The sequence below is a fragment of the Berghia stephanieae genome, chromosome 4 (assembly GCF_034508935.2).
Source record: "Berghia stephanieae isolate SIO BIC M18660-M18661 chromosome 4, UCSD_Bste_1.3, whole genome shotgun sequence".
NCBI lineage: Eukaryota > Metazoa > Mollusca > Gastropoda > Nudibranchia > Aeolidiidae > Berghia > Berghia stephanieae.
In genome coordinates this window covers 55,945,757-55,960,581 of record NC_088363.1, presented here as the reverse complement: position 1 = coordinate 55,960,581, position 14,825 = coordinate 55,945,757, and the positions used below count along the sequence as shown (strand labels likewise).

The window sequence follows — 14,825 nt, the reverse complement described above, 5'->3', positions numbered from 1 at the left end:
AACATATATTTATTTATTTTGTATTCAAAATTTTTAATATGTTTTTACTTAATTACAACATCCAACATGATTCCCATATCTCAAGCAATCCAGTAAAAGCAGTCACATGAGAGAAGATGATGATCAGGTGAGAATATTGAGAAGTGGTGGTGGGGGGGGGGGGGGGCTAAGCTGACTCTACCTGTTGGTACAAGGGTGAGAATAGTGAGAAGGTGCCACTACCTCTATTCTCTCTGGATGAGAGGTTGAATCTTTTTCTATTTTCACCCAGGATGAGAGCTCGACTGATTTTCTATTCTCACCCAGGATGAGAATAGAGGCAACCTTAGCGTGGTGTGGTTAGTGGGTTGGGTGTCCCAGGGGAGTGGTCGGAGTGATAAGAAAAGGTCCTTTTGTTAATGCCTAGATGTTGTTTGCCCCAAAACCAACCCAATATTTTCCTGTTTTCCTCATACAAAATAATACAAAATTTATTATCACACTTTCACAAAACTAGATCCAGTAACATATTATCTGAATCAGAGATGAAAATAACTATCAAAACAAGGAAGGAAAGATGGTGGAAAATTATCTTGCTTATATATGAATTTTAAGATACACTCATTAAAGGGGAGATTCAATCTTACTACTTTAACCTAAGAACAGAACAAATCTTAGTCTTAATTTTATCATTAAAAGACAAGTTATGCGATTCTATTATAGCTTAAGTGAAACCTGAGTCGAAATACTCTTACTGCTCTCTTTATGAATTTAGTAAGAAAACTCCATTTTAAATATTTATAAATTGTCTCTTGTGGTACCTAGGAAGCAAATTTGTTAAAAAAAAAAATAAACGGGAACGAAGAAGAAGAAGAAGTTAAAAATACCACTCCCGCCCCCCCCCCCCAAAAAAAAAAAGAAAGCCTTCGAATAAATTTAATGTAATAATAAGATTTTTTTAAAAACAGGTAATTATTTCTTTTGTTTCAGGATTGGAAGAGTTTGCATCAGTTGCTGAGGCATACAGGGATGGCCAGGATTGCCTTGATATTGTGTCTTGTTACTGCTCCAGCTCTCCAGAATGTTCTGAGATTTTTAATATTTTGGATAAACCACAGAAGAGAGCTAATACAGGGCGGGTATGACTAAGTTCCTAAGTGATGTAATTTTTGATTTTATGGTTGATGATAATCAGTCACTATTGGAGATTTTTTAAAGTTTAAAAATTGAAATACTTAACCTTATCATACCACCTTGTGATATAGTGAGCTGTCAGAATAATAAAATGATTCATAGTGAATTTGATAGGTCATGTTCATCTTGATGATAAATGAATTAAGTGGTTTGAATGTGAGCAGTATATCGAATTTCACTCTGTATTGCTCAAATTCAGTCTCCATACTTATTCTTCTTCCAAAATGTTCTCGCTACTTTTACTAGGTTTTAGTAATGCTGCTTAAGTGTTTATTGCCAAATCGAGTACTGTTTGATTGGTGCAAATAAATTTGTTCCATTTCTTTCCTTTTATCAACTGCAGACGGCTCTAGTTTATGAGTGCCTGACTCATATTCTACAGTATGTGCGAATGTTTGAAAACAGCAAGTTATGGTCCACTGCAGACTTCATCGTAGAAAAATTTGTTGCATCCTACTTGGATCAGATGTATAATTATCTGAGGCCAAATAACATAACGTAAGTAATGGACAAATCTACCGCGCATCTTTGCTTTTTTTTTTTTTTTTAGATTTTAGATTTTGGGCAGAAAACTTTTCTTTATAAAATGAGAGCTGAAGGTGATCACAAACTTGTCTCAGGTTTGAGACGTTTTTTTTAGACCAAAGGGGGGTCCCCTTAATTTGTTAATATATGAATCTCATTACCATTGTAATAGCATGTGTGACCGGTAATCAGGTCTAAGGTCTAGCACTTCTCATACACACTTATTCAGATAATTGATCCCAGTGAAGGTAGATTGATTTTTTGGGGATGTTTTTTTTTCTTGTATTTTTCAGTGATGTTAATCTTCCACGGATCCCCTGGATTTTAGGATTATCTCATAAAATGTTTCTGCTGATTTGTCATGTCAAACATTTTCCTCTGATAAAAGCTCAGGTCAAATGGTGGACTCGTGGCAATTGATGGAAAAGGAAAGGGATAGGGGAGGGGGTAAACAAGTATAGATTTTATTTGTAAGTAGGTCAAGAGTGGGAGTACAGTTATAGGTACTTTTAAAAAGAAATTATTATAACTTTCCCCTATTAACTAATTCGATTAAAATCCCCATCAATTAAACTACTCTCTCTCTCTCTCTCTTTCTCTCTCTCTCTCTCTCTCTCTCTCTCTCTCTCTCTCTCTCTCTCTCTCTCTCTCTCTCTCTCTCTCTCTCTCTCTGTGTGTGTGTGTTCAGATCTTTATCTTACACTGGCGCCTGCTCCCTAATTTCTTAATTTGATAATATATAAAGCAAAGATTTCTGGTCAAATGAAAGTTATGTGGCTGTAATTCAAGCATTTGTAAATAGGCTATATTAAGTAAGCGTTGGGTTTGATTCTAACAGCATGGATATTATTTTACTGTTTTTAGTCAATTCAGATTTTGTTTCTTGATTGTTTTTTAATGTCATATTTTCTCAATTTATTTGCATACAAAAGCAACTTTCATTTTTTTAAAAAGCGTATTTTGAAATAAAGAATAATATAGTTTCTTTCTATTCAACAAATGTTCAAACAATTCAGTCACATGCATTTATGATTTAAAATGATGTTCTAGATAATAGATACTCATTTACATTCTTTAAATCAAAGATTTCTCAGGCCTCAGCAGAGTTGTATTAGTTAAAGGTGTATTTGGAGTGACATGATGCTCTATGTGTTAATGAAGCTAAAGTAAAATGTGTAATCATTCATCAAATTTTACATTTCTTTTTACTATCAGCAATTTATTTCCAATATCAGTGTCGTGAAAATAATATTCATCATTTTCAAAACTACCATCTTCATCATCTGCAACATCATTTCAAACATGCATTTGATCACAGGTCCACAAGAACGAAAAAGGCATTGCATCTGCTCATCTCAATGGTGACATTAAACACGAAGGCCAAAAGGACAGTGCTAAACAAGTTCAAATTCGATGACCATCTTCTCTTCCAGAAACTTTTTCAGGGTCGGGACAGACAAGTCAGTGAAATTCTATTTCTTTAGTTTCTTTAGTATTTAAATCTGCTGTTTATCAAAAGGACAGAGAAAGTTTTACTTCAATAAATTATTACACTTTGATCACTCAATACTTGTTGATATAGAAGAAATGAACAAAGTGAATATGCAAAATATTGTGAAATGAGAATATATTGCAATTCGTATAAAACTCTTAATTTGACTAGGTAGTATATCATAAAAACTCTCCTCTCTTATAAAATCTTCTTTTGGCACTGTTTGACTCACACATGTCTCTGGACTTAAACATTGTAAAACTGTTGTAGATTAGAATTTAATCTAAGCATGTGGGAATACCTGAATATTAGAATCTTTTACTGGTGTATTGAGCAATGCAGATTAAAATCAACATATATTTTTGACAAAATTCTGATTCATAGAATGAACTTGAAGTTTTTAAATTCTTATGATAAAGTCTTCGGGGGAAAGAGGCAGACTGGATATGGCGTTGAACTATCATGGACGTCATGGGTCAAATCCCATTTTCAGCATCTCGTTGTTTTCTTTGAGCAAGAATCTTAAACTCTATTGCTATTTTTTGTTTGTTTGTTTGAAAGCTCATGAAGACTAAAATTTTGATTTAGAATTCAAATTATGCCCTTCCACCACGATATCATAAGATATTGTCACCAAGGCATTCCATGAAGGAATATAGAGATTTCATCAGACAAGATGTCTGATGTCAACAGGAATCACTCATGTTGTCTAAGTGAGCAAAATATTCTTGCCCAAGGAAAAAAACGAATGTGCCTTAAGCGGGGCTCGAACCCAGAACCTTCCAGGTCACAGTGCAAGGCCTTAACCACTTGGCCACTTTGCCCCCCTTTAATTTAAATGAGTGATAATAACTTACTTATTATTTATGTTCTTTTTTATGCCTATCCAGGATCCAGAAGATGTGAGGAGCTGTATTGTGTTGTTTACAATGAGTTTCATTGTTGATGAGGATGATGCACTGATCAACTCGATGGTACAGCAAAAAAGTGAGTGGTCACTCTGTTTAGATCATCATGAATATAAATAGATTGATACACTCTCAGGCTGTGGAGGAACTGGATTTTTAGAAAGGTTTTATCTTTGGTTTTTGTGTTCAAAGAATAGGAGAGTGAGGGCTACTCTTGGTTTGTTGCCTAAGACTTATGGTGCTGGAATCATTAAGGTTTCTGTGGCACTAACTGGACTATAACAATTTCTTGGATAACATGAATAGAAATTTTCACCAAAATATATTTGAACCAGCTACCCAGTCACTGTTGGGTGAGCAGAAAGGTCTAATAAAATCTTGACTACACCTGGAATCAGTAGTTGTCCTTCGCATGTTTGGTGAGTGCTCTACCAACTGAATTAATCGAGACACTTACTTCTCAAAAGTTAAAAATGATTGTTTGAACTCTTTTTATTTTTATCGATGGATTAAATTTTAGTGTCTCACATAGCATTGTGTCTTGCTTATTGAAATGAAAATATGAATTTCTTTGATATTAAAAAAAAAAATTGCTCTATGTATTAAAATATGGAAGAAAAAGACATATAGTTGATCATTGGCATGTCTGCGTAGGGGAAAAAGCAACAACTCACAAGTTCTCCTTGATTTAGATTAGATCATCATTTTTCTCACAATGGAATAGAACAATAATGATACAAGAGAACAATAAATTGAATACAGTCAATTGGGATAATTTATCCTTAAGGGGAAATTGTGCCTTTTTGAATTTGATACAATTCAGATATATTTAGTTTTGTTGCATTGATAATAAACAAAATATGTTAACTACAAAACAATTGGCAACAAAGCTGAGAATTCACAAAATGATCCATAATCCTCTGAGGCAGCCACCCCGGCTCACTGTACATTAGAATTTGGTCATGATATTAAAGGTGAAATGTTTTATTTAAGATAGTTAAGATTGGAAATGTCCTTTGTGGAAAGTGATGCATGGTTAAATCTTTTTCATAGCAGTTTATTCTGAAGATGTCTTAAGAAAAAGGGTTCTCATGTGTAAATCTTAACACTTTTTTTTGTTGCAGGTTTTATCCAGATGACCATTGCGGGTCTGAATAATGATCCCAAGGAAATGGTAATAGATGTGCTGGCTACATTGTTGGAAAAGGTAAGAAATAAATTTAAAACCTAATTTTTTTTTTGTTTTTATAGTATTAAGCAGAAACAAAATAATCAATTCTAAAAAAAGGAATGAAAAGAAAGTGATTTGCATTTTCTACGGCCTGATGATGAGTATGTGAAATGATTGATACTGAATTGAGGAAGCAGCAATAAAGAACAAGATTCTTTTCTGGGGTTAAGCAGGCATTAAGCATGTTTTATTCAATAATATAATCTGAAATAAACAATGGAACAAATTTTACTCATCTAGCTATTTACCAAGGATCCTATCAAACATAAAATTTCGTTATTGTAACCAAGAGATGTGAGAATAACTCTCATTCGTCTTTAGTGTTTCATTCATCCTGTTTTGTTGATAAAGGGGAAACCTGAAACATCCACATTATCCATTTTTTTTATTAGATTGACGCTTCCATTCAATTTTCTATTGTTACTTAGTTCCTGGAGCTTCAAGCAAAACATTTTCTATCATTGTAACCAGTAAATTCTGGATCTTGTTGTGCAAAAAGGTACAGGATCAGCCCAATTTTTGGAGATGGAATCTTTTTTCGATTCTTGATACATCCTTTTTCCGTATCACATAAAATATTACAAATATGAATAAGAAATTGATCTATTTCACCTTTACCCCTCCCCCTCTCAAGATGAGGTTCATCCCTGCCTATTTGTAATTGTGAAATTGCTTTTTATAGCAAAAACCTTTTTCAAAACTTTGATATGAAAGTCCTGGATCGATTAGCGATTTTCTATAATGCACTGAAAAGAATGTGTTTAAGTGGACCTCTTTTCAATGGTAATATAGACAAATTGGTATTGAATCTACAGGTGGTGTTAAATGCAGCTGTGCTAAGACCAAACAAACTCCAGCTATTTGATGTCAAAGTCCTTATGCAGTTGTGTAAACTTTACGACTGGGAAGGCCCTCGAGGATGGAAAAATGACAAGGTGAGAAGATAGCATAACCACCCAGTTCACCCAGATCTTTTGATACCCAATCATATATGTAACAGAGCAATTTTAAATTGTCTCCCTTGTCAGAATTATCGATTGTTTTATCATGTGTAATACACTTGAATCGAAGACACAATTTACAAGACTCAATGACAATTAATCTGACAGATGGACCATGTAGCGTGGGGCAGTCTGTATGAATGTTTTTTAATTACACTACCAATACAATTTTGTTGTGAATTTTTTTTTTATTATACAGTCTCTAAAATAAGATTTTTTTTATTAATAATTCTTTGTTCTATTATGTACTCTGTGAAAAATAGCAGATTACTTTTCAGATAAAAGTCTAATATTAAGAGCATAATTTTAACTGTAAAATAATCTTTTACATGAAAGTATTTTTGTGTTATTTTATAAAGTGGGTTTTTACTTATTGTACTAATTTATAATTCACCATCATATCATTTATTTTATGAATAACACTTTTTGTAAAAATTGCATCAGCTTAATTTTAATAAATTACATGGTCTTTCTGTTTCAGAAATTATACTTAGGTGATGCAGATTTCCTTGAGGAAAGGTCTGCTGTTTCAAATATGATCCATGAGGTTCTTCTTGCCATTTGCTCTCGAAAGAAAACTGGTCTGGCATTCCTAGATAAGAGTCTTGGCACTGGAACTAGGTAGTGTTACTGTGCATATGCCTATCTTTCCGTACATCAAATATTTAGCACTGGATTTTGAATCAAGAAAATGAAGACCCCAGCACTAAAAGTACTTAAGTCACATTCTCATTATTTTTAGCTAATCAGTGATAAACTTGAAGCACAATCACCTCAGTTCTCTCACCAATTTTGTTTATGATAAACACAATCTAAGTCTCAATACCTCAATACTACAATTTTATGTTTTATATACTCTATAAACCCTAATCCAAATATTAACCTCCATTGTTTTCAAAACCAACTTTCTGTGACTCAAGTACTTTAAGCACTAGGCTCTTCAATTAGCTCTTGCCACAAAATATGCTAGTATATAGATTTGCAAATTTATATGGGATATAGTGTATTCATGATTTTATCATGCTTAATGCTCTTCCTTCCAACAACAAATCAAGTGAATTAAATTTTCCTTTCCTACAAAACAAGTCACCAGTTAGACAACATTTTCTGTATTGACACTCTAACATTATTTGTACTGCTTATAGCCAGATATTAATTTGAAGATAAACTGTTATTATTTTTGTTTTGCTATTAATCATCATTGCTATTTTGTTGTTTGTCATATATTTGACTAATCACGGTATTATGTCAGGGTGACCCAGTTTCTCCAGCACAGTTCTTATTGCTCAATTTACAATGCTAGCTCTGCTTATATCTAGGCCATTAAGAATAATTTCCTCATGGGGATGAATCAGGGAGTTTTGATTATTATTTTTAAAAAATGTTAATTAACATAAGCCTGAGGTCTTTTGTACTGACTCCTGACTACCTTACAGCAATTGCACACCTCACTCAAGGTTAATTTGTTAATTTAACTAGCATCTTATCCAAAGGAGAACAAGCATAAGCAATGCTACTGTCTGTTTAATGCAACATAAAGAGAGTTTAACTCTAGGTCTATGTACGGCTGTGGAGGACAACTTTTACATAATCTGTAATAATCAGAAACCAGAAGTATTTTAAGAAAGAGTTAATAAAAAGTAGCTTGAGTTGAAATTGGGATTGTATTTTGTATTTCAGAAACTTCAATCCACTCATGACTCGTTTGTTACACTTCCTGTCTACAAGACTCGACAATGTCTTCAAAAGAAAGTTGGCTGCAAACATTTTAAACTTTTGTCCTGATCAGCTGTCCCACTTTCTGCCAAACTGGGGGAATTCCCTAATGCTGCAAGGGGCCAATAAACGGACCGATGCTATTGATTTCTTGGTGGAGGTGAGGTTTTTCTTTGTTGAATAGAAAAACAAATGGTATTGAATAATCCTTTTTAAAAAAAAACAATAATAAAAGCAGAGCAAAGAAGATTCATTCATGTTGCATTTCAGTACTGATATGAGACAATTAGCTTTTTGAATGATTATTGCATGATCTCCGTAAGACATCCAACACAGATGACTGTCCCATCTTTTCTCTCCAACTGTGACATGATGCCAGTCAGTGTTGGTGAACTTGGTGGGTGGTTGATTAGGGCTACTGGAAGGTTGTAATAATCCCCTAATCTTTTGTCCTTTTCTATGGGCTCCATTGTCCTGGAATGAGAATTCGGTTTTGTCAAATCTAGCTGTAGATCTTGTAAGAGATAGGTGTTAGCTTGTCTTCTCTGTATGGCTCCCTGTAAATCATTAGTGTCAGATACAATTTAGGTCTCCTTTTTGTGGGGATCCTTTGCTGGCAGACTGTGGATGGCCTAAGGCTTGGCATAGAGACAGGTTACTGCTAGGATCTACTTTTCAGGACTTTCTTCGTTTTTTGTCATCATTTCATTTTTAAAGGTGCCTGTGATCCAAGAATGTTGCAAGCATTGATCTCTAAATCTGTCAAACATCTTCCTTTTCCTACTCGCTGATATAACCTCAGAGTGCTGCAAGAGCTGTTATAAACTTCTTAAACTGAACTCCATCAAACTTGACATCAAACTCTGATGGCCATTTGTAATCTCCCTCTTGATTTTTGTCTACTTGTATTTAGTGTAGAGCTTTGTAAAGTCAGTGAATAGCTTATGATAAATTTGCATCACTTTCCCCAGACCTACAAGACGCAGATGTCTGTCCCATCATTTCTGTCCAACCATGACACGATGCCAGGGGATGTAGAAAGGCTTATATCCTTGATGACAACGTATTACCTACCGTGTGAAAGTGTAGGTGCATGTATTAAACAAGGCGTTGAGGTGAGTGTGCAGATTTTTAATTGATTTGAAGTTCTTCCATGATTTATCCACATATCTACCTCAAGCAGCAATGTTGTCCGTTATACGCCTCATATTAAGTAGCCTTTTGAGCCATATCGGCCTGCTTGGTTTCATAACCAGTATATAATACTTAATAAATATATACATTTGTAATTTTGATGGAATAACTATACCCCTGTGACATGTAGAAAAAAATAGGGTTGATTGTCTAAAAAGATATTAGAAATGTGTTCATTGATTTTATAACCATTTCATTAAACTTAAATATGCATTTGTACTTTCTATAGATGAGCGATCTCCCTGTGAGGCATCAGTGTCTAGTATTGGTGCAGGTCATTCTACAAAACGTCACTAACATCTTGTCTGTCATCACGTCCAACAAAATACCCCATATACCTTCTGGTGGCTTTTCCACAACATTGGCAACAGCTTTCTCTTCCTGTGCGATGACGGTGAGTTTTAATAATAGAAGGTGATAGTATGCAATTTAGTCAAGTGTTCACTGGTTCTAGCTGACAAAACAAATGCAAATCAATGTAATGAAGGCACAGTGTGCGGATTTTGAATTGATTTGAAGTTCTTCCATCATTTATCCACATACCACAAGCAGCAATGTTGCCTGTTGTATGCCTCATATTAAGTAGCCTTTTGGGCCTATCTAAGTCCATAGAACTCTTCCCCTTCAGGACAACCTTCCAGAATGTGTGTAGTGTGCTTAATGCTGAGAGGCTGTTTTTCACCTGCTCTGCGTATTGTCTATTGTTTTACAGCTATTCATTATATTTTGTTTTTAATTTTAGTTGTGCAATATCGGATTGAAATTCCTTTTACTGCCAGGATATTTTTACAGTGAAATTGTATGTTTTATTTGAGATATTTAGTGTTTTATAAACCAATTCTGTAAATTTTAAACGCCATTTTATGTCTGTCACTCACCTCAACGCCTTGTTTAATACATGCACCATTTTATGTCTACCATGAATAATTTTTACCACCGTGAGGATCTACTCAAGTTCAAATCCATAACAACACTGCCACCACCACCAGTTGTTACTATACACATCTCCATCTATTTCGGTCGATACAGACAAGAAGTTGAAAGAAGGGTGGAAGAAAACACAAAGAATGGAAACCCAAATACAACAAAAAGTCAAAACAAAAACAAACATTACAAGGAAGTGACACTGACATGAATTGTATAACACATCACAAATCAATCGAAACATTAAGAACATTAATCATTAACTTTCAGAGTTTGTGGAATGATGGGCAGGTTTGGCATAATTTATTTATTAGCAGGATGTAAAGGTAGATTCTTAGGATTACGGGCTGTAAAAGTTTTTCAACATCACTTTTTTGTTCCCTATTTGCACATTCGCTCGGGTAAATGATGCAGCAGCTGATTATTTCTTGACTCATGATCCCTTTTGGTTAGATTTCCTCTTTGCAAATTATTTTAAATTCAAGAAATTAAAAAAAAAAAAATGTTCTTTATCAACAGGCACTTCCAACACCAACTTCATTGTTTAACTGTGTTGGAAAAGTCCTCAACATCTTATCTGATCCAAAGAAACTGGAGGCTATTGGGACTGAAGTTGGTACGTTATATTATATGGCATTGGTTTTTGGAGTACATATTTATAATAAAATGCCTGTTAAATTCCTTTTATTCACCCCAATGGGGAAATTTGTCCCTAGGGCCTATTCCTAGGGAAGACCGGAATAACCCAGGCATCAGCCACAGTGCAGCATCGCAAATTGAGCTAGGGCAAGGTGACTTGCTCAAGGCCACACAACGCAGCAGGTATTCAAACTCGGTACCTTCCGGGTATGAAGCAAAGACCATACCTTTGAGCCACGCTGCCCGTTGTTAATGGATGGTTATTGGCCTGTGTGTGGACTTAGTAGTTGGTTATTTTATCTTTTATGCAGACCTTAATCTGGATCTCTTTAAATGTTGAATAATAATAATAATAAATAATTATATTCATTTTCTATATTCATCCCATAGGGGAAATTTGTCTTTAGGGTCTATTCCAAGGATAACCCATGCGTCAGTCGCATTGCAACGCCGTAAACTGAGCGAGGGTGTGGTGACTTGCTCAAGACGACACAGCGCTGTGGGTAATCGAATTCAGTACTTTTTGGGTACAAAGCAAAGGCCATAATGCTGAGCCATGCTGTCCCATAGGGGAAAAAAGGGTTAATCAAATGTTAAGGAATTATTGAAGTTTTCTGTTATCAGTTAATCCTCTACAGGTGGTGGTCGATTTTACTCTACTTTGACCTATCAAACAGGGGTCCCTATAGCTCAGTTGGTAAAGCACTCGCTTCACACAGAAAGGGACTGAGATTGGTCCAGGTTCAGTCGAGATTTTTTTCTGACCTTCCTGTCCAACCAGCAGTGATTGGGTAGCTGGGTATGTTAATTGTTGTGGAAAGTACTTTGCGATAGACTAGCATCCTATCCAAAGGATAGTAAGCAATTGCTATTGTCTGTTTAATGCTATAGGAACTTGGATAATGTCCATGGGCATAATGGTTCTGAAGGACCAGTTTTTTGGGGTTTTATTTTTTTTTTTTTGGAGAACAAGCAGAATGAGATATGTGACTCTTGGTTTATTTATCAACCATTTTTATCAAGAGAGCCGTAGAACGATGTGGCACTGGCCTCAATTGGAATAAATCAACTGATACTGATGAGTTTACAGAATTGATGAGGTCTGCGATTGTAATGAGATATAAAATAGATTTTATGGTAGAGTAGAAATTAAGTCTCACCTCAAGAAATTTTATAAAATTGTTTATTTAATTATCTGTTTAATGGTTCACTATTTATATAACTGTCCACATACTAGTTTTTTTAATCATCAAATAACACACAATTCTGTTTCATAATTTCTTTATGCAGACCTGGTAGATCATGTGTCGACTGTTTTGAAGATGCTTACTCTGTACCAGCGCTTATCTCCAACCCTATTGTCCGATCGGCCCAATGATGTTGCCAATTTAGTTGAGGCCGTTGGCTTGTTGCAGGCCATCATTGATGCAGCCATGGAAGGTGTGACCAGTGACACAGAATCCAAAGTCATTTTACCACAGCTTGACTTGCTAAAGTTGTTCTCTGAGACAGATGTTAAAAGTTTGCCACTTGTTGAGGGGGTGAGTGATTTGTTCAATAGAGAAGAAGAAAAAAATTCTCGGAGACCAAAAGTTATTTTAGTTCCTGTTGCATTAAACAATAGCAATTGTTTGCTCTATATTCATAGGACCTTCATCTATCATAAATTACTTTGCAACCAGTCCAATTTAGACCCAATCTATGGCTGTTATCTGGCTTAATGCAGATTTCAACTAAGTTTCTTTATATTTTAATTAAGTACTTTACCGGTAGAGCTGAAGATTCCCATGTGATAAATAACAGGCATTTTACATGGTGTATAATGATATAAAATACATTTTTATCTCATTAAATTTAAACATCTGGGGATTATTAGAAATGAATTATGCAAAATTGTAAAAAAAAAAGAAAAAATAGGAGAAAAAATATGCAAAACTACCTCTTATACAATAAAAAATGTTTGACCTTTATTGTGGACAATGTTGCCAATTTCTCCAGTTTTGAAAGAATAAGAAATAGGTGTAATTTAGCCCTAGTCTTTTCTTTGTGTTGACCAAAATAAATGGCCATTATATTTCCTGCTTAATTACACGAGCTTCTTAATAATAATCAAATCTGGTAAGAGGATTGTTGATAGATTTTCTCAATGTATTAGTTCACTTTTGGCCTGGGTCTGTCCTGGGCCAAAATTGTAACTCATTGATCTTTGCGTTAGTTCATATCAAATTTAAAAATTATTTTCAGGGTTTGTTGGAAAAGCTGCTTAGATCTGCCAGTGGGTTGAAAGACCAACACAAGGAGGAAACCGTTTCTCTCATTTACAAGGTAATTTTATGCATTTTTGTATCAATGGATACCTGGTTTTAATTGTTACTATCTTTTTAAGAGGCAAAACTAATTACAGGTTTAAAAGTCTTCTGTGTTGATGAGAAAGGTCAGTTTTGTTCTCAGATATTTTGTTGGATAATATATAGAGCAATAATTTCCCCAGAGGGAAGACTAAAAGAGGCAGATATAAAACCACCAAAAAAAAAAAAAATTAAAAAATGAGTAGATTTACTGTACTATGATCACCAAAGGAAGAAAAAGTGAACATTCAGTTGTCGTCACTGATGCTCAGAGTAACATATTTTTTATTTAAAATCCCACTGATATCTATTGAATACATCACATTGTTCACTTTTTTTTGATGATCATAGCATACTCTGTTAGGAAGGAGCAGGTTTTGTATATTGCATTGTCATGATACGGTACTAATTTCAATTGAAAAGTAGTATTTTTCCCTGTGAGATTTATGCCTTAAGCAGCTCCAGTGTATTTTAATATACATTGTTATTAGACCTTGTCTCAAATTTTCAAATAAAATTCTCATACAATTATATTTATAAAATGTGCTTTGCCTCACTCCTGCAGGTTTTAACTAGTCTGGAAGTTTTATCTGACCACAAAGAGGAGTTGAGCTTTTGGATTAGTCAAGCCATGGCATCTGAGTCAGAGTGGACAACATTCTCTCCAATCGGATTTTTATCTGGAATTCTGGGTAGCATCATCACCAGCCCCATTCCATTTTTGGACAGGGTCATGGAGATTACATCTGAGACAGAATCACATGACAAAGGATCCAAGAAGGGATCAAAGAATAAGGCGATACAAGGTGATTATGAACTCTATATTAATATCATAATTATGGGAAAGGCTAATTGGTTAGCTTGTTTGGAATTTAGAATAGAATGTCACATATCCAGAGCATACTCAGTGAAAATCACACGTGGTGTTGTGATTAAAATGTTACATTTATGATACTCTATTGCTAACCATATCCATTTTGAGTCAAGGACTAGGTGGCAATTATACAAGACAAATTGTGTTATTCAACAAAGTTAATCCAAGTAATAATTGGGTGGGGTTCCTGACCTCCCATAGCGGGCCATAATCCATACTATGTCTTCTATCCCTTCTGCTTTCTGTCTTTGTCTTGGAATGAGATTACTTGGTTTTGTCCTGGCCCTGGCCAGAGTCCTGACTGGGAGGGAAACAGTCAAATGCATAGTTATTGTTTTGAGAGATTATATTTTTTTCCTTGTAAATCATCTCTCTGTTATGTATTATTATATTTATTTTTAAGGTATAATGTAAGCATCTGAGTGTATTCCTCTTTGTTGGATTTTGTGCTTGTGTCCTGATGAGATTTATAGGTGATCTCAAGCTAAGTACATTGGTGGTATACTCTCGGAATCTACATCAGATCCCTATTTGTTCCCAGTTCCCCTTTGTCTTACTTTCTCTTGGGTGCTTTAATTGTAATTCTAGAACTTTTTGCGATCCCATTTTCTTCCTTTTTACTGGCACTGATATAACCTAAATGTGTTGCAAGAACCGTAAAACCCTTGAAAACAAAAACAAAAACAAACATGACCTCCTGTACTGTGTCTTCTGTCCCCCTATATCTGTTTTCCAACTTGCTTTCTGTCTTTGTCTTGGAATGAGATTACCTGGTTTTGTCCTGGCCCGAGCCGGATACC

The 14,825-nt window shown here is 34.8% G+C and overlaps 1 protein-coding gene across 1 annotated transcript in view; it reads left to right on the top strand.

Annotated features, from left to right (window-relative positions):
* The window catches only part of LOC144970865 (nucleolar pre-ribosomal-associated protein 1-like), a 29,924-nt gene that overhangs the window by 3,976 nt on the left and 11,123 nt on the right, over positions 1 to 14,825 (top strand). The window contains exons 2-15 of the mRNA XM_078910972.1: positions 970 to 1,118; positions 1,517 to 1,671; positions 3,017 to 3,158; positions 4,081 to 4,177; positions 5,223 to 5,305; positions 6,145 to 6,264; positions 6,812 to 6,951; positions 8,011 to 8,206; positions 9,018 to 9,161; positions 9,470 to 9,634; positions 10,684 to 10,780; positions 12,094 to 12,344; positions 13,048 to 13,128; positions 13,717 to 13,957. Of these exons, the coding sequence (XP_078767098.1) occupies positions 970 to 1,118; positions 1,517 to 1,671; positions 3,017 to 3,158; positions 4,081 to 4,177; positions 5,223 to 5,305; positions 6,145 to 6,264; positions 6,812 to 6,951; positions 8,011 to 8,206; positions 9,018 to 9,161; positions 9,470 to 9,634; positions 10,684 to 10,780; positions 12,094 to 12,344; positions 13,048 to 13,128; positions 13,717 to 13,957 (2,061 nt within the window). The remainder of the gene's footprint in view (positions 1 to 969; positions 1,119 to 1,516; positions 1,672 to 3,016; positions 3,159 to 4,080; positions 4,178 to 5,222; positions 5,306 to 6,144; positions 6,265 to 6,811; positions 6,952 to 8,010; positions 8,207 to 9,017; positions 9,162 to 9,469; positions 9,635 to 10,683; positions 10,781 to 12,093; positions 12,345 to 13,047; positions 13,129 to 13,716; positions 13,958 to 14,825) is intronic.